Source organism: Dasypus novemcinctus, chromosome 4, assembly GCF_030445035.2.
Source record: "Dasypus novemcinctus isolate mDasNov1 chromosome 4, mDasNov1.1.hap2, whole genome shotgun sequence".
NCBI classification, from domain to species: Eukaryota; Metazoa; Chordata; class Mammalia; order Cingulata; family Dasypodidae; genus Dasypus; species Dasypus novemcinctus.
Window position 1 is genome coordinate 104,837,749 of NC_080676.1, and position 24,905 is coordinate 104,862,653.

The following is a 24,905-nucleotide window of genomic DNA, read 5'->3' on the forward strand; positions in this document are numbered from 1 at the left end:
CAAAATGGGGTGATTTCAAGAACGAGTTCATACTTTCAGTAACCCAATGGGAAATTGCAATGTGTTGCACAAGTAGTAAAAGAACTATCCTTTATATTTTTTTATGTAACATTTTATGTAATCTAAGAATCTTTTAAAAATAAATTATATATATATATTAAAAAAAGAACCAATTGTGTCTTTAGGTCTAGGGATTTATAAGAAAGATACAAGGTTGAAGAAATAACATTCTGCAGGTAGAATATACCATCACAGTCAGCTACTATTCATTCTTATCAGCCCACATACATTGTCTCATTTGATTCTTATAACCACCCACTGAGATAAGTAAGCCTGTATTATCCCCATTTTACAAATGAAGAAAGAAGATCAGAAAACTGTTAAGTCATATTTCAAAGAGGTGGAACTAGTATTTGAATCCAGACTTTGAACCACAAAAACACCTCTCAACAGGGGATTCTGCACACTGATATTGCTTCAAGTGTGTCTTATATTATACATGTACAGATTTTTCACCAGTGTTATCCATTCCTCTGAGATTTGACTTCTTGGTTTCTTGCATCCTGTAAATGTGGAGATGGACAGTTTGGAGTCTGATGGCGAAAGTAGTGCTTCCATGTACCCTGCCAATACCCTCTTCAATTCCACAAACATGCGCTGGTCCTTGGAGCTTAACCAACCCAAACTAAATTTCATACTGTTCCTAGTAAAGTGTTTTCAAGTAGTACATGAAGGGCTACCTCATGCCAGCCATGCACAGTCAGCTCCCAGCAAACCTGGGCTGCCCCATCCACCTGTGGGCTCTTACCACCACCCAGCCAGGCCTGGAAAAATGAGAAACTAGAGTCTGTCCCTCCACTCTCGGACACAAAACTACAGAAAAAAAGGCTGTTTAGGCTGTCCTGCCAGGGCCCTCATGACAGAGAAAGTCTAAAGAAAAAAAATTTCTCTAAAAACAAAAAGGAAAAAAAAAAAAGAACTGAGGAACTTAATGCTCTTAGGAATTTAATGAGTAGCAAAATTGTACAAATGCTGTAGCATATTTGGACACAGATACTGCAAGAATAAATGAACCATTTTAAAGAGATGAACATTGGCCCTGGCAGGTTAAGAGACAAATATATGCATTCTTATATTCACACATTTACTATTTTTACTTAGAAATTGTTTAGCTCATCTATTAAGTTTTTAATACTTAAACTTTTAACTTTTTAAAAATACTTTTTAAACTTTTAAATCAGGGGTTCTTAACCTCTCAAACATTAAAGAGTCATGCCTGAATCACTGCCTGCTTTATTACAAAAACCTAATGCACCAGAGTTTCCTGGGTGGCAAGGACTACAGGGAGGGCATTGTCCAGCAGACACTCCTGAGGATGTGTCCCCAAACCTCACATCATGGACATCTTACAATGTGTTCTAGAGAGATGGTTACTTGTTTTAAAAAAATCTATTTTCTTTTTACTGAAAAAATAACACATCTCTTGATATTTTTATATTTAGGTTTGACTTCAATTCCAATTCCAGGAAGCATGGTCAAGATGTGGACACTGGAGAATACTCAGAGCTCCATACTTAATGCTCAGCAGCAAACTGATAAATTCAATCTTGGTGTTCACAGCGTTTTCCCCTCAATGTTATCTCAATGAGACTGTACCACAGTTGGCCATCAAATCCAAAACATGATAAGAACAGCTACCATAGGTCATACACAAATGTCATATTAATGGCTATTCAGACTTAAAGCTCTGAACCTCCTCTCACAGATCCCTTCTGAGCCTTCCAGCCAAAAGGAAAGAGGGGAATCAGGGGCTACATACAGATCCCTTCTCTAGGATCTTTAAGGATTAATTACAAATAGAAGGCCATTCCTTTCACCCAGACTCTCCTCCTGAGAAACCTCCTGCTTATGGGGCCAGCAAGTTGGAGGACTAGGAGAAAAAATGGATAGAAATCATATAGACATTACCTCATTCAAGAGAACTAGAGTTCCAAAGACTCTTTACAATTCAATGTCATCACATTTGTAAGAATTTCACTTCCTATTTTCTATTCTGCCAGCTTTGCAGTGTGATGGGTGGGTGTAAGGAAGATTGTTTATCATAGGAAAGCTTCTTAATGCCTTTGAAAGGAAATCTTGTCAAGGAAATTTCATTTTTCCTCCTGGTAATATAAACTGTAAAGGTCCACACATTTTTCTGAGGATCATCTTTAAGACTAGAACTCTTCTGGCTACGTTCTTAGGACTATTCCTTCGCAATAACATCTTATCGACAGCTAGAGTTCACAGTACCCTACGACTGTCGGAAACTTGTAATGGTACAGACAAGCTGTAACTGTGCTTCTCTCTCTCTGCAGCAGGAACCCACACACTATGGAAGGAGTGTTTATCCTTTCCTTGGCCTCACCCACTTGGCCATCTTCTTCTGCTTCCTTAGTGTGAAACCATGACTCCCAGTGTCCTTTGGGTGACCTTATAAGTTCACCATCTTCAGTTAACACAACTTTTATGCATAGTTTCAGGTAATTGTGAGTACCCAGAGGGCAGGGATAGTAGCTTTTGTATCTCTGTATCCCCATGATCTACACACTTCCTGATCCACAGGCTATCCAGTTTAAAAGTTGGTTTTTTGTTGCATTAAATGTGGAGGAGGTCATTTTCCTACTTTGTTTCTAAAGAGGCAAGTACCTGCTACTCCTTTCCCCATGATGGAAACAGGTAAAGAAATGCACATGCCCCAAACCACTAATCCAGAAAGCAACATAACTCCTGAGTATCTGAACCTATTAATGGAAAATCTGGAAAGCTGCTACTTCCACCAGATGAAAGGAATGTTCCTCATAAAGTCAGGCAAAGCCAGAGAAGCTGCCATCCTATGTGGAGGGAAACATGAACACCACACATTTCAAGGAAGACTTGAGTCAACCTTTCAAATCATCTGTGATGTGTGTTTTCTGAATGCAGTCTGACATTCATTTTTCCCTGCAGAAAATGACACACATTAAACACATTAGACATATAACTAATATGTGTAGTTACATGTCTACAGTACCAGTGTAACTAGGTACAGCAGACCCTACTGGTCATACCCCCAACACCCGTTAACTCATATGCCTAGCGAGCAGAGCCCTGCTTTCCTACTCCCACAATGGTGAGCCCATTTCCCACAACTAATCATTAACCTAGTGGCCATGTGAACATTCTTGGGAAGTGAAATATTAGGAGAAGACTGTTTGATACTTTCAGAAAAGATTTTGTCCCTAGTAAGACAAAGGTATGAGCAGAACACTTTTCTTTTTTAACTCCCCCTTCCTTTCTGCTTAGACACTGACATGCCATGACACAAACTTCGAGCAGCTGCCCATCTTGCAATGAAGAAGGAAAGGCAAAGAAATCCATAGAGAAACTTCCCCTAAGTCGTGACATCACTGAGCCACTGTTTCAAACCCACCACCAGAACCACTTCACATGGATGTGCAAGATGTATCCAATCCAACTTCAGAAGTGCTATTCAGATAATGATATGTGTGAATGCTCCTCCCTGGAGTTGTTCAACCCACCATCTGTGCAGCCATATGCACGCAGCAGCCCTACAAGCCACAACCACAAACCACAAACCTGCATACCCGAAACTGCATGGCTATTCTTAATAGCAGTAATAAATGTCCACGTTGTTTAAGCAACTCTTAGTTAGGAATACTGTTACTTGCAACCAGAAGATCCTAAAACCTTGTGGATTAGACTGTGGGTAGAGACTTGACTGACAGTTCTAGCGCTACCTTTTACCAACTCTAAGACATTGGCCTGGTGACCTAACCTCTCTGATCCTCAATTTGCCCTCCCCTCTGTGAAGTAATCACTGAGATCTTCTCTGGGGCTAAAATGCCATCAATCTATGTTCCATTTGACCATTTCTTCTGACACATGACCATGATTTCTGTATCCTTACCCAACATCTGACTACAATAGTTGTTACAAAACAGTAGCTGCTCTTGCCTCATCACCACATGACTCTCTGTTGACACAGAATCACAACATCTCCCCACCTCAAGATCTTTTCCTGTTGAAAATGCTGAAACATAAAGAAACCCTGTAAAACAGCAGGCTGTCCAGAGTAGTGAAGCTGACATCAATAACTCTTACATAGTTAGGATTCTTTTTAGTAAACATACCACTAACTTCTAAGTTTTTTTCAAGCATTTTGAGGTCCTGGGCCTGCCACGGCTAGTGGTCAACCTGGACTGGTCATAATGGATACTGCTTGTGTCAGCAACCACAGTCTTCATAAATCCCTGTCCATTTGACCAGCAACTGATTGGATACAGGTGTTTCCTTTTGGTAAGTTATTTTTGTACAGTTAATATATAACCACCTGTGCAGTACTAAAGCATTCTTGATAACATCTGGCATGCTTTCAGAATGCAACAGTTGGCGGTGGTGGAGTGAGAAACCTCTTTGTGCATTTTAAGTGTGAGCCAAGATTTTTCTGAAGAGTTTTTGCTGCTTCTTGCTAGGGAGGATAAGCTCTTATCTAGGAAGAAGTCCCAGGACCAGGGGGCAGGCCAGTGTCAAGGGGCTACACAGCCAGGAAACCCAGTAAAAGGTCAGGGCTTTGAGATATGACAGCATTTTAAGTATTCCTTTTCCTTTACAAATCCTCAGTCTTTAATGAGATTTGTTAAGCAGCCAGCCATGTATTACATGTACTTGGGAGAGTAAGGAGGAACCTGAGTCCATGAGAAACAACAGTAGCAGCACATGGAAACGATTACAAATGAGCTAGAACTGCCATCGAAGGCAGATGAGCAACAAACCTGAGCAAAGACAGACAGCAGCTGGGGTGGACTTTTAAGATAGCTATACCCTCCCTTCAGGTCTCCCCACTTTTGGAGGCACTAGATTTCTCCCTAGTGGATGGGAGACCCCAGGTGTTGCAATTTGGCTCCTAAATGAAATATATGGAAGTGCTGAAACCTGGAGACAGTAATACCTGCTAAAAAGGTAGTCAGTCTTCAGGACTGCCCACAAAGCCTATTATACCTACAGTGTCCCAAACTCTAAGACTCATGGGGCTTGTTCTGAGAGCAAGAGTAGAAAGGTGGTCAAGGATGGGCAAGGGTCCATTTCAAGTTCACTATAATCTTTTACCCTTGCCTCTAGAAATGAATTATAGGGAACACAATGCCAATGTGTAAAATTTCCTTTCAATTTCTGTGAGGTCAGGATAGTCTTAAAGAGCAGGAAGGCCTTTGTCTAATAAAGCAAATAACAGTATACTAAAAGCAGTTCTATCAGATTCCTTTATAAAAAGTGAACAGTCCCAATTTGCTCTTTTAAAGATCACATCACTGTGATTCATTGAGGTTAATGGGGAAAACAAAGTGAAAATAGTCTAGGCATATTGGAGCAGATGTAATTGGGCAGATTGCTCAGTTCAGGCCTCCTGGTCTTGTCCATGAGCATCCATCCAGGCCTGAAACCATTCCTGTTTAGAGTAGTTTTTCTTTTCCTCCCCAACATGAAGTCTTTAGATTCTTGAAGATCTCTAGATGTTTCATATCAGCTCTTACAGTGCCAGCTGGAGTCCACAGCTTAGTTTCATTTTTGCCATTTCCAAAGTGGGGTATAAATGTTAACAACGACAACAACTTATTCTTGCAAACTTTTTGGACTTTAATTCCTCTTTCACTATTGCTGCTCAGGTCCTTGGTCTGCCTTCCTTCATGTTAAATTGGGTAGCTGGTAACTTTTTCAGGTGAAGGTTAAAGGGAGTCTGCTTAATCCATCTAAAAACCTGTGCTGTCAAGGAAAGAAGCTTCCTTGACCCATTAAATTAATCTCATAATTGGCACTGGTTGGAAGGGAAGGTCATGGAAACTAAGAGCTACCAAAGAGCAGATCTCTTGCTGGGCACTTATATATGGAGCTCACCTGGTCTCAGGTCTCTGAGACAGGTATTGATAAAATCATAAATGCTGAAACTGGAAGCTTACTGAGGTTAAATAACATGGCAAATGCCATGCAATCAACAGTACAGCTGGCTTTGAACCCATGATCGATCTCACTCCAAACCATTTCTACACATGGCACGCTGCCTTCTGATTAAAGTGCTGTAGAGGCTAGAAAAGAATTTAGAGGGTCACCTCAGCCACCCTTGTTCCCTTTTAAGTTCTTTTTTTTTTTAATGTGATATAATTCACCCTTTTAAAGTATGCAATTCAGTGGGTTTTAGTATATTAACAAAATTAACCATCACCACGATCTAATTTCAGAGCACATTCACTCACCACCCTCAAAAGAAACCCATTAACGGACTCCCCATTTCCTCCCTCCCCTCAGTCTGTAGCAACCACTAATTTACTTTCTGTTTCTATGCATTTGCCTATTCTACACATTTCATATAAATGGAATCATACAACATGCAGCCTCATGTGTCTGGGTTCTCTGACTTAGCATGATGTTTTCAAGGTTCATCCATGTTGTAGCATTCCATTGTCTGGAGAGATCATATGTTTTTTAACCATTCATCCACTAGTGGACCTTTGGATTGTTTCTGCTTTGGGGTTATTATGAATAATGCTATGAACATTCCTGTACAAGACTTTTTGTGGGCATGTGTATTCAATATAAGCTTTATGTATATAATGTGTATATATATAATAATTTTGTCTTCTTCTTTTTCATGCCAGAAAACAAGGTCCAGAAACTCAAAAACATACCCAGGGTCACAGAGCAGTTAGGACAGGCCTCCTGATATGAGTGCTGATGTCTCTATTTAGCGTTCCATCCTCTCCTACTTCAGAAAAACTATTTTGGGTGCTATCTTTTTCTAGCAGGTTTATTATTATCCCTCTCCTGCAAAAGCTCTGGTCAGTCTGATATCTAATCTAAATATTTCCATAAAGGGAATGTGAAAAGAAGGAAAACCAACACAAAAAGAGTTGCTCTAATAATAAAGACTTGTTTGTCAGCCTTTCTTAGGAGTTTCTTTTTCTTATATGTAGGACAAGCTGGCTTAGAGGTAGCACTAAGAGAAACCACCTGACACACTTAATGCTGCGTGGTGTTCAGGGTGAAAGTTGGGGAAAGAAAGACTTGTTTTTCAGTAGTAGTGGCTGTTCTGAAATTGTATCGAGATCATATATCTTTAAGAGAAACAAACTAACACATGCATTTCCGATTAACTTACACGTGTACCCTAGAGATGTTTTAGTTTAACCCTGTGCAATTATTAAAGAGAATCTTGTTAAAAAATTTTGGATGAACCTACAACTTCTCTAATAAAATTTTTTTAAATGCTCATTAACCATAATAAAGAGAAATAGCTGAAAGAAACAAAGAAATGAATTTGATATATAAAAAGACTTGGAGGAAATTTAAATGCATATTGCTGAGTAAAAAGAAAGAAGCCAGTCTGAAAAGGCTAGAGACATGTATGATTCCAACTATATGACATTCTGGTAAAAGCACAACTATAGTGACAGTACAAAAAGATCAGTGGTTGCCATAAGTTCTGGGGGTTTAGGGCAGTGAAATTATTCTGTATGGTACAGTCACAATTGATACATGATATTATACATTTGTCAAAATGCATAGAACTATAATAAATGAAGAGTGAACCCTAACATAAACTTTAGATTTTAGTTACTAATAATGTATCAGTTCTGGTTCATCAATCATAACAAATGAACCATGGTAATGCAAGATGTTGGTAATAGGGAAACCATGTGTGTGGGAGGAGTATATAGGAATCCTACTTCCTGGACAATTTTTCAGTAAACCTAAAACTGCTCTAAAAATAGTTTATTATTAAAACAAACAGGGCGGCGGACTTGGCCCAGTGGTTAGGGCTTCCGTCTACCACATGGGAGGTCCGCGGTTCAAACCCCGGGCCTCCTTGACCCGTGTGGAGCTGGCCCATGCACAGTGCTGATGCACACAAGGAGTGCCGTGCCACACAGGGGTGTCCCCTGCGTAGGGGAGCCCCACACAAAGGGGGTGCACCCCGTAAGGAGAGCTGCCCAGCACAAAAGAAAGTGCAGCCTGCCCAGGAATGGTGCCGCACACCCGGAGAGCTAACACGGAAAGATGATGCAACAAAAAAAGAAACACAGATTCCCATGCCGCTGACAACAACAGAAGCGGACAAAGAAGAAGACATAGCAAATAGACACAGGGAACAGACAACCGGGGTGGGGGGGAGGGGAGAGAAATTTAAAAAAAAAAAAGAATATGTTGGATATCTCTTAAAAAAAAACCAAACAAACAAAAAGTAGTTTGAAGTTAAGGATAAAAGCAAGAGTTAAATTAAAGGGGGAGTTTTATCACCTTGGATATCATAAAGAATATATTCAAAAGAATTTACAATTCCAGGGTTCTCTTCCCTTTATCTCTTTAAATGACATTCAATTTAAGGCCTAGAATTTTGGAGTCTTTCCTTTCTTTGCTTGTTAAAATGTGAAAGAGGGGGGTTAGGGATCAGTGGAAATCTGGAGACCTGGGTCCCTGTCTCTGACTTCCACCTAACCTCTCTAGAGCCCAGTTTTCTCATCTTTAAATGAGGCAGTTGGATTAGATGAGCTCCAAGATCCCTTCCAGCCTCTAATCACCTCTATGACCTTGCCTCTTTGCTTTTAAGTTTGGCTTTCTGTTCACATAACATAACATAGCAAGGCCAGGTTAACTTAGGTAACTAGGCTTCTTTAAGGGACAGTTCTTGGTACTGACACACACTCTGATATACTGGCCCATTGGCCAGAAGAGAAACTCAGAAAGAATATAAAGGAAAATCCCAAGATTACACCCTCTGTTAAAAAAAAAAAAAAGATAAATAAAAATAAAATAAATGGAAAGGAAATGAAATAAAATAAAATGAAACAGGTATGCACAAGTCCTATTATATGGCATCATCTTTTCATCTTTGCATAGAGAACCAGTTGGGGAAGGAAAGCAATTTTCTGTAACAAATATTTTATAACATAAGTGATTATAATAAAGAGGCAACTTATAATTGTTACTAGATGGTCTAAAAGAAGAACAGATGTTTTAATGGGGGGGGGGTCATTTAGTGAAGGGAGGAGAGAAGAACATAGAACAAGCATAAAATTATTAAAACTCCAGGGCCCTTTCCCATAGAATACCAAACAAATACACTCCTCTTCCCTTCTCTCTTTATGTATTTATTTATATTAGCTCTTCATGGTAAACTTTAGAAAGAGATTCCCTCTGCCTCAGAGTTACTTGATTAACATTACTTAAAAAGATGGCATAAAAACACTTTCATAAGAGATGCCACTTCAAAATTATCTACAACACCCATCTGCTTTAACAGCTTTCACATGGAATCAGTTTTCCTAGAGAGAAAACACATTTGGCTGCTAGGTTTTTAGACAATCACATAACTGACTCAGAATCCTGAAAGTTACCAGTCACAGATATAACAGTTAGGGGGAAGGGAAATGATGGAGAATACAGATAAAGGCTGTTAGTTTTCCCTTTATTCCTTAAAAAATGACTTTTTTTTTTTTTAAGCTGGGCATACAGCCACCTGGAATAAAGGCTACATTCCCCAATCCACCTTGCAGAATGTGTAGACTTGTGATTCGGGTCTATCCAATGGGATGTAATCAGTGATTGCTTGTAAATATTTAACAAACACAAACAGGTCTCTGGAAAACCAACCAACCAAACACACATACACACACAGACAAAAACCTGGTTTGTAATGTTTGCCAATTACCATGGCTAATATCAAGCCACCACATTGAAGGCACTGAACATGAAGACAGGAAGAACATCACCTCTCAAAAGTTGTTGCAAACCAGCTCCAGCACAAGACTGTATGTAATGGAAGTGTTATATGTGATTTCTGGGAAATGTCCTTAAGGAAGGAAGCAAGTCTTTAAGGGAGCAGGGATGTGCTTCTTCCCTTCCTCCTCCCTGCTGGAAGGAAGGTAGATATAATTGTTGGAACTCAAGCAACCATCTTGGACCACAGGAGAAAGCCATGCAGTGAGGAATGGCAGAGTTACAATGGAGAAAAAGCTTTGGACCCTGATGATCCAGCACCACTGAGTCAACCCTGGAATGTTCACCTGCAGACTTCATTTTCATGACAACTATGAGGAAGATAAAAACTTCTAGTTTGTAAAAGCAATTAATATTTTTACTTTTCCCACACAGTAGCATCTCTTCCTATGAAAGCAACACTCGTGCTGAACGAGATAGCTTAACAAGACTAGGACTTTATTATGACGGAACCTTCAAGGACTCAGATTTGGAGCAGTAACAATCATAAATGTCTGGACCTTTCCAGGAGAGTCAAAAGGAAGAGAAGGAAAATAAAAGGTAGGGAAAAGTTTTATGCTTGGTCACTGCATCCAAAAATATGCCAAGCATCTTCTTCTGAAGGACAGGCAGGGAAAAAATAAGCATAGAACAAGACCGGCAGATACGTAAACATCAGTGAAGAGAGAAACAAAAAGGGGAAAGGAAACTGAAAGGGCTAGTCTCACCGCTCATTACTTCAGCCTTTCTCTTTTTTCCTCTGACCTAAAAACTCAAAACAAAGAGTAAGTCTGTCTATGTTAATGGGGCTTTCACCTAGCACATGTGGGGCCAGCTTCCAAATCCATAGTCTAGGACTCAGGGAGGACTCTCCCACCCAGGGTAGTATAATCTCTGCCTAAGAAAGAAAGACTATTCTCAGACCTCTTTCTGCTAGTTTGTTTTTCCAGGTAAGGGAAGAAATGGGAGAGGCAAAAGGTCACTTGGGAGAAAAACTGAGTTGACGCAAATGCAGTAGTAAGGCAAATAGTTAAGTATATTCTACCTTTCTGGAGTTTAATTAAACTGTCTTTCTCAGGCATCAACTGGTCTCCTCTTGGTTACACAGAGACTACCAATCAAATGTATAATGACTTACTTAAAATATAGATAAAATTAAATATTACATTTGAACCCTCCCCAAAAGTTAAGTGCTATGCAAATAGAAGAAAATCATGCAAGTATACTCTTACCTACTTTCAAATACACTTTCTGAAGTCTCTAGGTAACAGATGTACACAAATCAAATGATTAACAGTCCTGATGGGCATCTGTGATGTTATTAAAATCATGCACCACTGTGCTTACTTTGTGAGATCCTACAAGGATATTTTCCATTCTCTAAATCTAAAGGGTCTCTGATGATACATTTGCTCTATATTCCATTCCATATTCTATATCTAAAGGGTCTCTGATTATACATTTGCTCTATATTCATTTCTTGACACCTTAAGACTAAAGAACTCTTGTGGGTCAGCACAATTTTCAGACCTTCTTCACCAACCACACCCCCCACCCCACCGCCAATACTGGTAATGCTAAGAAAGAGACATAGATTCATGATAGGGAATGGGAGGCACTCTCAGTGACAAAGGGAGAAAGGGTGGGGGTATGGCAAGTCCAAGTCAGCAACAAAAGGGAAATACTCTGTCCATGGCAAACACAGATGGTGGACACCTGTGGGAGAAGGAGTTACGAAAGCAAATAAATCACAGTCCACGTCTAAGATAAAATTTAGGCAAGGTTTCTATTGACCAAGATGGAGGCATGACACGCTCTATGGTTCCATTGCCCTCAGGGCATGTTTGAACATCTACCAAAAACTGTCAGAGCCGTAATCCTCAGAACTCCAGAAAACAGTTTTAGGGTTGCAGTAATCAGGCGAGGGTCGAATCAAGGAAAAGACAACTTCAAAAATGGTAGGAAAAGCTCGTGGTGTTCTTATTGGTTCTTCCCTACTCCTCCCTTGCTTGGCGTGGAGCCATCCTGTGTTGTCAGCGTGGGTCCCTGGTCCATAGATAATTATAAATGGCAGTACTAGAGTACTGTATTTTTTATTTGTAACTCCACTTTTTATATATTACAGGATATGAAATTCAAAGGCATAAAAATAATGATAAGCCTTTCATTTTGGATGCAAAGTATAGAAAAATATAATTTCTGAAAAAATAACATATAGGCAGGGGGATGGAGGCATACAGGGACACAATTTGTATATGCTATTGAAGTTAAGTTGGTATGAAATCAAAGGAAATTGTTATATATTTAAAATGTTAAATTTAAACCCCACAGTAGCCATAAAGAAAATATCTGAAAAATACCAGCTGGAAAAGAGAAGGGAACAAAAAAAATGGTTCACCACAAAATATTAAATAATTATAAAAGCAGGCAGCAATGGAAGAACTGAGGGGAAATGGTATAAGACTTACAAAAACCAAATAGCAAAATGACAGGTGAAAGCTTTGCATTATCTGTAGTTATTTTAAATTAAACTCTTGTCAAAAGACAGAGATTGCCACAAGTGTTTTCCATGTACTTAGGAAACAAGAAGATACCATGCGATCAAGGACATGCCCTGCTCTGTTGCCAAGGTCTTATGTATTAGGATGGCAGGACCAACAACAAACAAGCAGGTAAGGTCAGTGCATTTGGAGGAGATTTATTTCCCATACAGAATAAACGAATGACTTTTCTGGACTTCAGGAACTGCTAGGTATGCAAACAGCACAGCATATTACATATGAATCTTCTAATTCCTTCAAGATTTGCACAGCTTGAGAATTGGAAACATCTTGTTGGTGATGAGTTATGGTGTGTGCCTGGCAATATCCCTATATTCCCTTGAAAATAACCTCTCAGTAATTCAAAAGATCTTTCATTTATGCATGTATGTATGTATCTGTGTGGTTTAGTGAATGTATACCTACTGTGTTACAGCTTCACACTCATGGTATGATCTCCGGGGTGAGAAAAGATATTCAGAGAGATGGTACACTTGACAAGTGCCCAGCTGGAGACAGTGGAGGTGGATATAGAACTAACACTGTCAAAGTCTGAACAGCAAGATCTGGGTACACAACCAGGATGGTGACTTCGTTACCCAGAGCATGTACCCTGAAATCTCATCAGATACCTCCGACCAACAAATACTCCTTCTCCAGAAACAGAGCTTCAAACCAACAGTTAGCTATCACTGTCTATAGCCTCCCTGATAACTCTCATCTTTGGATACATCAAGGTAGGTGGACACTTACACTTTAGGACCCATTATTGCCCTAATTGAGCAATTACAGCCTCAGTCCATACCGGGCATTTCAATGCTCCAATTCTATTTCCTTCTGTCTCTTCTGAATTATATGACTCCTATCCCAACAGTGGAATGTGAGGCCCTTTGTGTAAAAGAACCAACATCTATATAGCTGCACAATACTTAGGACAGCTCCAGGTAATGGAGACTGCTTAAAGTGTGTTGTTTTTTTTTTAAAGATTTATTTATTTCTCTCCCCTCCCCCCCACCCTGGTTGTCTGTTATCTGTGTCTATTTGCTGTGTCTTGTTTCTTTGTCTGCTTCTGTTGTTGTCAGCGGCACAGGAATCTGTGTCTCTTTTTGTTGCATCATCTTGTTGTGTCAGCTCTCCGTGTGGGCGGTGCCATCCTTAGGCAGGCTGCACTTTCTTTCGCACTGGGTGGCTCTCCTTACCCGGAGCACTCCTTGCGTGTGGGGAGCGCAATCCTTGCATGTGGGGAGTGCACTCCTTGAGCGTGGGGCTTCCCTATGCGGGGGACACCCCTGCGTGGCATGGCACTCCTGGCACACATCAGCGCTGCGCATGGGCCAGCTCCACACGGGTCAAGGAGGCCGGGGGTTTGAACCGTGGACCTCCCATGTGGTAGATGGATGCCCTAACCAATGGGCCAAGTCCATTTCCCCTTAATGTGTGTTTTTAAAATAAATCTTTGACAAAGAGCTTGCCTGTATTTCCTTACTTTATATTCTTCTAGCCAACCCGTTATGCATTTCCATGTAGGAAAGCCAGCAAAGAGGGTTTAAGGATGTAGTATTCGAAGAGTTCCACCATACACAAAAGACCACATATTGTATGAGTCCATTTATGAAATATCTAGAATAAACACATTCATAGACAGAAGGTAGGTTACAGGTTGCCAAGACTGGAGAAAAGGAGGTGGGAGTTACTACTTAATAACAGAGTTTCTTTGTAGGAGGATGAAAAAGTTTTGTTAATGGATGGTGTTACTGGTCATATAATATTGAGAATAAAATAATGTCATTGAGTTATATACTTAAAAATTATTAAAATGGCAAATTGTTACATACATGTTACCACAATAAAAAAATAAATGGTGTGTAAGAAAAAACTAAAGGCAGATGTTCGCAGAATGGATTTTTAAAAAAGCATGACCCAACTATATGCTGTTTACAAGAGACTCACCTTAATATCTAAGAGGCTGAAAGTGAAATGAAGGAAAAAATATTCCATGCAAATACTTCCCAAAGAGAGATAAGGTACTATGAATTTTTGACGCTCTTTTATGAATCCTAAAAAGAAAAAAATGTCTATTTAAATTAATCTATTCCTTTGTGTGTGGGGCCCTCTTGATCGGACTATGCCAGCCAGGTGTGACTCAGGTTGGGTATCTGCTGTCTTACTGGAACTTTATATAAATGGAGACACAGAGAGAGACACCTAGAAAAACGAAGCTGCCATTTTGTTCCTGTCATGTGAGAGATAGGAGAAAGTAGAAAGAAAGAGGATTCCAGGTTCACCTATTGCTGTAGAAAGGCAGAGAAGCCCCAAGAGGCTGAGAGAGGTCCAGGAGTTTATAATCAGCAGAGCTGGGCCCATGGAACATCTAAAGGCTGAAGAGATCAGCCATATGCCTGATAGCACATAGCTGAACTTGGGAAGAAAGCACAGCATCTGAAATTGAGAGAGGAGGCCCAAAAAGAGTCAAGTCTATACCTGGTTGACCAGAGCTGGGCTCCAGGAGATGGTGAGCCCAGAGGGGAAGGCAGGGACCTTAGAGAGATCAGCTGCCATCTTGTTTCACCATGTGGCAAGATCCCAGGATCATAAGTAGCTGACTTTGGTGAGAAAGCATCTCTGCTGATACCTTGATTTGGACATTTCATGGCCTCAGAACTAAGTTTTACCCTAAATAAAATTCCCATTACAAAAGCCAACCCATTTTTGGTACTTTGTATTGGCAGCCCTTTGTCAAAAACTAAGAGAGGTGGCTATACTAATAGCAGATAAAATAGACTTTAAGTCACAAATAGTAACAGAATACAAAAAAAAGGACACTATATACTGACAAAGGAGTTAATTCAACAAGAAAATATAACAATTATAAATATTTGTGCATCTATACCAGAGCCCCAAAATATATTAACCAAATACTGATAGCTTTGAAGGGAGAAATAAATGGTTCTACATTAAAAGTAGGAGACCATTTTCAAGAATAGACAAAACACCTATATCAAAGATCAATAAGGAAATAGAAAACAATAATGATACCATAAACTAACTAGATCCAACAACATATATAGGCTACTTCACCCAAAAACAGCAGAATACTCTTGGGTCATTCTCCAGGATGGACCATATGTTCGGTTATAAAACAATCTCATAAATTTAAAAAGAATGAAATCATACAATATAAGTTCTCCAACCACAATGGAATGAAGCTAGAAATCAATAACAGAAGGAGAACTGGTAAACTCTCAAGAATATGGAAATTAAACAATACACTCTAAAACAACTAATGGTCAAAGAAAAAATAAAAAAGGCAATTAGGAAATATTTTTAAGTGAAAAAAAATGAAATTTCAACATGTGAAAACCCATGGGATGAAGCAATGGCAGTCCTAAGAAGGAAATTTATGAATCTAAAGCTTAAACTAGAAAAGAAGAAAGATCACAAATCAGTGGCCTAAACTTATACCTGGAGTAACTACAAAAAGAGAAAAACAGAAGGAAGGATATAACTAAGATTAGAGTGGGAATAAATGAAATACAGAATTTAAGAAAAAATAGAGAATCAATGAAATCAAGTTGGCTTTTTGAAAATATCAATAAAATTCACAAACCTTTATTTATACTGTGATTTTAAAAATGGGAGACGCGTAGGGGAGTTCCACATGCAAGGAGTGCGCCCCGTAAGGAGAGCCGCTCAGCACGAAAGAAAGTGCAGCCTGCCCAGGAATGGTGCCGCACACACAGAGAGCTGACACAACAAGATGACGCAACAAAAAGAAACACAGATTCCCGTGGTGCTGACAACAACAGAAGCGGACAAAGAAGATGCGGCAAATAGACACAGAGAACAGACAACCAGGGTCGGGGGGGAGAAGGAGAGAAATAAATAAATAAATCTTTAAAAAAAAAAAAAGGGAGAGAATGAAATAATTAAAATCAGAAATGAAAGGTTGGGGGGAGACATTACTACCAACCCCACAAAAATAAAAAGGATTAAAAGAGGATACAATGAACAGTTATGTGACAACAAACTAAATAACCTAGATGAAATGGACAAATTCCCAGAGGCACATAAACTACCTACACCGCTCAAGAAGAAATAGAAGATCTCAACAGATCAATAACAAATGAAGAGACAAAATCAGTAATCACAAACCTCCCCCTAGAAAAGTCCAAGACTAGATGCTTTCAGTGCTGTATTCTAGTATGTTTTCCAAGAATTATACCAATCCTGCTCACAGTCTTCAAAAAAATTGAAGAGAGAACACTTCCTAACTCATTCTATAAGGACAGCATCACCATAACACTGAAGTCAGATAATGATATTACAAGAAAAGAAAATTACAGCCCAATATTCCTTATGTGTATAGATGTACAAACCCTCAACAAAATATTAACAAATTAAATCCAACATCATATTAATAAAACTATAGGCCATGATCAAGTGGGATTTATTCCAGAAATGCAAGTGTGGTTCAACAAAATTAGTTAATATAATTCACCATGTTAATACAATGAAAGTTAAAAAAACACATGATCATCTCAATTGATTTGGAAAAGTCATTTGACAAAATGTGGCACCTCTTCTTGATAAAAACATTCAGAAAACTAGGAATAGAAGGAAAATTCTTCAATGTGAAAGATGGCATATACAAAAAAAAACCACATTAACCTCATGCTCAATACTGAAAGATTGAAAGTTTTTGCCCAAAATTACAGTGCTGAATAGCAGTGGTGAAAGTGGGCATCCTTGTCTTGTTCCTGAATAGTCAAAGCAATTAGGCAAGAAAAAGACATAAAAGATACCAAAATTGGAAAGGAAGAAGTAAAATTTCACAATTTGCAGATGACATGATCCTATATACAGACTATCCTGAAAAAGCCATAGCAAGGCCACTAGAGCTAATAAGTTCAGCAAAGTTGTGGGGTAAAGATCAACATGTAAAAGTCAGTGATGCTTCTATGTTTTAGTAATAAACAATCCGAAAGGAAATCAAGAAAAACATTCCATTTAAAATACCCAACTAAATGAATTTAATATCTAGGAATAAATTTACCCCAAAATTTAAATTAAAGAACTTGTATATGGAAAACTTTAAAATATTGCTAAAATTTTAAAGAAGATCTAAACAAATATAAGGACACTCTATGTTCATGAATTTAGACATTAAATATTGTTAAGATATAAATTCTATTCAAAGCAATTTATAAATTCATCACAGTCCCAAATGAAAATTTCAACAGCCTTCTCTGCAGAAAGGAAAAGCCTATCATCAAATTTATATGCAAGGGTAAGGGGCCCAAAGTAGCCAAAGTCATGTTAAGAAAGAAGAACAAAGCTGGAGGACTCATACATCCTGATTTCAAAACTTAGTACAAAGCTACAGTAATTAAAACAATGTAGTGGAGAGAGGGTGTGGCTCAAACGGTTGAGCACCTGCTTCCCATATGGGAGGTCCTGGCTTCAGTGCCAGGTGCCTCCTGAAAAAACAACAAGCAAACAAATGAAAAAACCAACTTAGGAGAGCCGATATAGCTTAGTGGTTGAGTGCTGGCTTCCCACATACAAGGTCAGGGATCAATCCTGGGTCAATTCCCAGCCCTGATACCTCAAAACAAAACAAAACAAAACAAAACAAAAATGTGGCACTAGACAAAGAATAGACATATAAGTCAATGGAGTCAAATTTAGAGTTCAGAAATAAACCTTCATATCTATGACCAATTAATTTTGACAAAGGTGCTAAGTTCACTCAGTGGTGAAAAACAGTATCTTCATAAATGGTGCTGCAAAAGCTGGATATGCAAAAGAATGAAGGTGGACCCCTACCTCACACTATAAACAAAAATTAACTCGAAATGGATCAAAATCTAAACATAAGAACTAAAATTTTAAAATTTCTAGAGGAAAATATATGGGAACATCTGGACCTTGTATGAGGCAATGGTTTCTTAGACTTTACACCCAAAGCATAAGCAATAAAAGGAAAAAAACAGAAGGAAAAACAGATATATGGGACTTCATCAAAATTTGAAAATTTTGTGCATCAATGGATATTATTAGGAAAATGAAAAAACTTGACAAATGGGAGAAAATATTTGGAAACCATGTATCTGATAAAGGTTTAACATCCAGAATATATAAAGAACTACTACAACTGAAAAACAAAAAGGCAACAACCCAATTGAAAAACAGGGAAAGTATATGCATTTTAATGTTGAATAGGCATTTCTCCAAAGATACACAAATGGCCAATAAGAACATGAAAAGATGCTCAGAATCATTAGCCATTAGGGAAACGCAAAGCAAAACCACAACGAAATACCACTTCAAACCCACTGGGATGTCTACTACATAAAAAAAGGAAAATAACAAGTGTTGGTGAGATCGTGGAGAAATATAAACTCTTGTACATCTTCAGTGGGAATGTACAATGGTGAAGATGCAGTGGAAAATTTGGTGGTTCCTCAGAAAGAATAAATACTTCCTAAAATTTTTGATCTCAAGAATCCTGTCAGCAGCATGCATTTATAGAATCAAAAATCTTCACCAATACTTGCAGATACTTAATGCAAATCTTTATGGAATAACCATTAAGACTCAAGTCAAAACACACAGGAACTGGGGTTAAACTGACCTAGGTTGACATGCTGGTTCTGACATTAACCAGCTGTAACAAACTACATATTTTTGCCTTGCTTTGGTATCTCTACTTACATAATTGAGATAATTGAGATCATGAAGCATATCTTGTAGTATGGTTGTAAAAAATAAAATAATTGACCTAAAAGACATATGCCAAATGTCTGCACAAAATACATCTCTGTAAAGGAGAGCTATATAAACGTTTAAGTTAGAAAAAATATATATGGCCACTGTTGATATGCAATCAAAATCGAAGTTGATTAGGTTGATGGCATAGTTTTACATTATAACAAGTACAAATTGAAATGAAATAATATACCATTATATAGTTCACAGGTCAATAATCTGGGGCCCACACAAAATGCAAGATGACCAGGATAAAATCTGACACTGCTCCACCACTTGTGATCTGTAAAATCCATCTTCATTTTTACTACACCCACCTTCTACACTAACCAAGTAACACTTCTGTTTTCCAGGGCGAAAGGGAAATTCTGCCATTTTCTTTTTTAATGGCCTGGACATCTATAGACCATCTATATCATCCCACTGGACCACTGCCAAATCCTAAAGCATAGCTTAAAACTTTGAGAATAAGGAGCCAAAAAGTCTACCTTTGGCAGTTCAATTCCTATGGAGTTGACACCATAATTTGCCTAAAACTCAATTACCTTTGTAGTCAGAAAATTAATATCTGACCCTTTGATTCCCTCAGAAATCCAATATTCAACCTCCTTAACAAATGAAGCAGAAAGGATCCTCATGGGTAGTTTAGAAGTATGAGAAACAGCCCATGAATTCAGGGGCACTGAGCTGATTAACAGGGTAGTACGAATTATTCTGTAAGTAGCAACAAGTTAAAAATGTTCCAGGTTAGGACAAGTGTCATTCATCATCAAATCTCTCTGCTAACTTTTGAGCCAAGTGACTGTGCAACATCTAAATAAGTTTCTTAATTTACTTATTTCAAATGTTATAGAAATAATTATTACAAGTTTTAGTTTTACACCAGTTCCAAGGTATTATCTGAGTAAATTCATTTTCTTTTTTGGGGGATACACATACTGAACCAACTTAACTAGTTAAAGCTAAGCCAGAAGCAAGGAAATAAACTCACTTGTCAAATTCATCAAAGAGATCACAACTCTGCAGTTTTGAAAGTGCAAGTCGAACATATCCCTCTAGAAAACAAATGGAATAATAAGAATAAAAGGATAATCATGATAATCATGGCTTTTTCAGTACATAATAAGTCATCTTGACTGCTGGATTAGTATTTCCAATTAGTATGACCACAGTTGATTTATTCTATGGTAAAAACTATATAACTGCAACTAGCTAGCATTACTCAACAGACACACTCAAAACGATAAATGCCTTTAGGATACTTTCCAAAAAGCCCGCAGAAATGAGATGGTTTATCTGAAAACAATCATAAAAAAATAACCAAAAATAGTTGTATCAGATGATTCTGAAACTGATATTTGGTACAGAAATTCATATTTGACAAGTTTAAGCCTATTATCCTATTCTTCACAAAACATTTTTAAAATAAAATTTTAAAAATAGGATCAGTTCAATAAAATTTAACTCAGAAAAGTATAAATTTTTAAAAGTTTCAAAAATTCCTGAAGTTAAAGCTGTGTAAGGCCTGTTAGTTTTAACCAGCAGAGAGAAAGCTGTTTATTACATTAGGAGATAGAGTAATTCTCACTAAATTTGACAAAAATTTAAAAACCCATTGATTAAATTAAACTATTGATCAAGAAAATAGAAAATGATGAAATAAACAAAATAAAATTCACTGGTAAAAAGCCTACAGAGTTATTCTGCTAGTTCTAAATAAGATAAGGCTTGAGAACTCATGTGGATCATTCAGTGGTAGAATAAAAGTAAAAAAGCAGTTTCTCAATAACAACAAAAATCTACAAAAGTTGTAGGGTTTTACTTTTTAAAACTTAATTCCCTTTATCCTATCCTCAAATCATATCCTTCAGGAATTGCTGAAAAGCAGAAAAATCTAAAGGCCTTAAAAATTATGTAAACATATGGTTCTCCTTAAACATCACTCTAATTAATTTAATAAGGGAAGGATAAAAATAATGCTACTGACCTGATGATTTTATCCCATAGGGCAAATTAAACTTATTGCTACCAAACAAGGAAGCAATCTTTTCAAAATCAGATGCGCACAGGAAAGGGTGAAACTGCGGCAACCTGGAAGGGAAGGATGAAACATAATATTGCTAAATGCTTAAACTATTTACAGACTTTAAAATTCACAATTGGAAATAACTGTAGCACATGATCCATGTTGTTCTCTTGACTATATATTATGCATAACTATTTTTTAATTCTTTAAAATTACTTTAAATAGTATTTAAATATTACATAAAAGAGGATATGGAATGGACCTACACAACTGGATTGGAAACACTTTCAGGTACTGGAACTAACCTTATACTACAGCTCAGGAATGAAAACAAAATTTAAAAACAAACTGACACCAAGTGATAAAACACACACACTTTTCCTTTAAAGATTTATTATTATTTTTTTATTTATTTTTCTCCCCATTCCCCCCCTCCCCAGTTGTCTGCTCTCTGTGTCCATTTGCTGTGTGTTCTTCTGTGACCACTTCTATCCTTATCAGCGGCACCGGGAATCTGTGTTTCTTTTTGTTGCGTCATCTTGTTGTGTCAGCTCTCCGTGTGTGCGGCGCCATTCTTGGGCAGTCTGCAGTTTCTTTTGTGCTGGGCAGGTCTCCTTACAGGGTGCACTCCTTGCGTGTGGGGCTCCCCTACGCGGGGGACACCCCTGCATAGCACAGCACTCCTTGCACGCCTCAGCACTGTGCCTGGGCCAGCTTCACACAGGTCAAGGAGACCAGGGGTTTGAACCACAGACCTCCCATGTGGTAGGCGGACGCCCTATCCATTGGGCCAAGTCTGCTTCCCTTAAAGATTTACTTTTTATTTATTTCTCTCCCCTTCCCTGCCCTCTCCCCTCCAGTTGTCTGCTTTCTGTGTCCACTCGGTGTATGTTCTTCTGTGTCCGCTTATATTCTTGTCAGCGGCACTGGGAATCTGTGTTTCTTTTTGTTGTGTCATCTTGCTGTGTCAGCTCTCCATGTGTGCTGTGCCACTCCTGGGCAGGCTGCACTTTTTTCGTGCTGGGTAGCTCTCCTTACAGGGCGTACTCCTTGCATGTGGGGCTCCCCTATGCAGGGGACACCCCTGTGTGGCACAGCACTCCTTGCACACATCAGCACTGTGTGTGGGCCAGCTCACCACACAGGTCAGGAGGCCCTGGGTTTGAACCCTGGACTTCCCATGTGGTAGGTGGACATTCTATCCCTTGAGCCAAATCTGCTTCCCCACACATACGCGTTTGTATACAGGAAGAAACAAAGGAACTAATAAGGAAAAATAAAAGGATTTGATACTAAGCTAGTCCCAAATTTTAAAAGTACCACATGTATGAAGTGTGGCAGCTGTGGAAATAAAAATACATTAAACAGTAGATGCAGCTGGAAATAAACTCTTTCTTTGATGTTACTCAATTTTAAGATTTACTCAAGAACAAGCACTACGCACATTTGTTTTCTTACTGCCTGCTCTACCTGAAGGGCACAGCAGCCAACGGGACAGAAACCTTGATGAGGCCAGGAACAGCCCCTTGTATTTCACTTTTAGTGCCTGACACAGAGTTAGCAGGCAATATATGTTTAATAAATGATTAAATGAATTTCAACCCCAAATTGATTGTTAATCGAACAATTATGAAGTAAAAAAAATAAAAGTTTTTTTAATTAATGAAAAGGAGCAGGTCTTAAAACTTGTATTAAAATGCCATTTTCAAGCCCACCAACAGAACTGAATGCTGCTCAATACTGCAGAAGGACAAATCAATCTAATCTTCACTACAGCTGCACACATGCCCCCTCCTTCCTGCCTTAGTGAGAAAGCAGTATTAACTGAGCAGTTTCTTAGGCTAACAGCTGCAGGCAGAGATCGGAGCCACCCTGGAAGTTTCAGAGGATGCATGACAAAATGGATATAAATAGCAGTAGAACAGGGGTGAAACAGCTTTGCTGCTCAGTTGCCTCTAAACTTGAACAAGTCATAGTTGCTTAATATCCTCAAATCTCACAGAATACAAAAAGGTAAAAAGGCAAGCTCTGTCACCTTGAAAGGTATACATGTTCCAGCTTCAGATGTGATAGTGAAAGCAACATCAGGAGCTCTAGTAAACCTCAAGAGGTCTTTTCTATATCAGGGTTGAACCTCAAGTTCAGGATTTCATCACAAAGAGGAAGTGTTAGGTCACTTGATTTAAACTTGAGAAAAGACTCAAGATCTTCCCTTGAAAAGTCTGAACTCTGAATGACTTTGCACCCTGAGTGCAAGGCACTCTATACTTCGGATTTAGTGGGGATGATAATGATGGTGACTACTGACTTACATTTTATTTCTAAATGAAATAATTGCTTAAGGTTTAGCACCATACCTCACACATAGTAAGTGCTCAATAAGTATCAACCTTTAATTATAATTATTATATTACACTATATTATTTACATTGCATTATATTACATTACATTATAGTGCATTACATTGCATTTCTGCATTATTACATCAACAAAAGCCTGGACAGGTAAAGTAAGGTGTATTCCTCAATGTAGAGGAAGAAACTAAAGCTATGAGAAGTCATCTATGGTCACAAGCCCACGAGAGACAAAGGGACACCCAAGCTAATTCTTTATAACACTGCAGATCATACCTTCTGTTTTCCCAAATGAGCTTCTCCTGATTTGCTACCAGCTTTCCCAAATTGCTGAGAAAGTAGCCTCAAGTAGTCTTTAGGGAATGGAGGCTAGAGATTGCCCTGTCTTGAAAGACTAGTGTTCAGATGACAAATGTGAGTCTACTTGACATTTTAAAACCTGTAGACTTATATACTTGCCAAGCAATCTTGCAAAACTACTTTAACCCTTTCTGGTTGTCTCAGAAAGGAAATATTATCTTTTCTTTGCGATAGTTGAAGAGTACAATGATTCTAGAATACCATTTTCAACTGGCAGTCTGCAATCCATAGGTGGCTCATAAAATAAATTGTTAGTCACATACAGCATATTTCAAAAAAGTGAATAGAAAAGATAATAGGGCATCTGGAGTAGTAATGGTAAAAATGTCAAAATTCTGTGTTTTTTTCTTATTATAAATATGAGTGTTTACTTAGTCACAATTTAAAATGTGTTTCTTTTTGCTTTGAAAGTGTTCTTAACTGGAAACGCAACCATGAATAGGCCGCAAATAGTCATGAATACCTGCAATCGTATACAAAAATGTTTTATGTATCTGAGTGTTCCAGAGAGTTGATTGAGTTTAAAGGAATATGTAACCCAAGGTTACAGTAATGGACAGATGCAGTCATATAATAAAAGAAAATAGAAAGAAAAGAAAATATGAAATCTTGATCCTTATTGGGTAAAATACTTAAAGGCTTGTACCACTGTTACACAATTAAAAAGCCTTTGACTAGAATCTTATTTATTTCTATTTATCCAGAAGCATTTGACCAGCAAACTGTCAAAATCAAGGTGACAAAAGGAAAAGAGCAGATTTTCACAAGTCTTGACAATAATGAAAAATGCCAGTGTCTTTAGGAAGACTAATCATTATTTGCATTCTCTGTTGTTCATTAAAAGTCAGTGAAAGTCAGAAAAAAACATCACAATCATAAAGTTTCATCTAGAGACAAGGGAGAAGAAGTCACAAATTTAAAAAGGTGAAAACTAACACAGAAACAACAAGGGGGAAAAATAAAACCCTAAAGAATGGTTCACTTTCTTATGATCCAACACAAATAGACCTCTCTAATCTCACCTGTGTGGAAAGAATACTGGTTTGACTGAGTTCTTCAATGCCTTTTCTA

At 38.2% G+C, this 24,905-nt stretch overlaps 1 protein-coding gene across 7 annotated transcripts in view; it reads right to left on the reverse strand.

Moving 5' to 3' along the window:
• Nucleotides 1–24,905, reverse strand: part of ST3GAL6 (ST3 beta-galactoside alpha-2,3-sialyltransferase 6) — a 68,461-nt gene that overhangs the window by 7,902 nt on the left and 35,654 nt on the right. For all 7 annotated transcript variants that reach the window (XM_058296013.2, XM_058296010.2, XM_058296011.2 and 4 more), the window contains 2 exons: nucleotides 21,082–21,185; nucleotides 20,086–20,149 (listed from right to left, as the gene is read on the reverse strand). In XM_058296013.2, coding sequence (XP_058151996.1) covers nucleotides 20,086–20,149; nucleotides 21,082–21,185 — 168 coding nt within the window. The remainder of the gene's footprint in view (nucleotides 1–20,085; nucleotides 20,150–21,081; nucleotides 21,186–24,905) is intronic.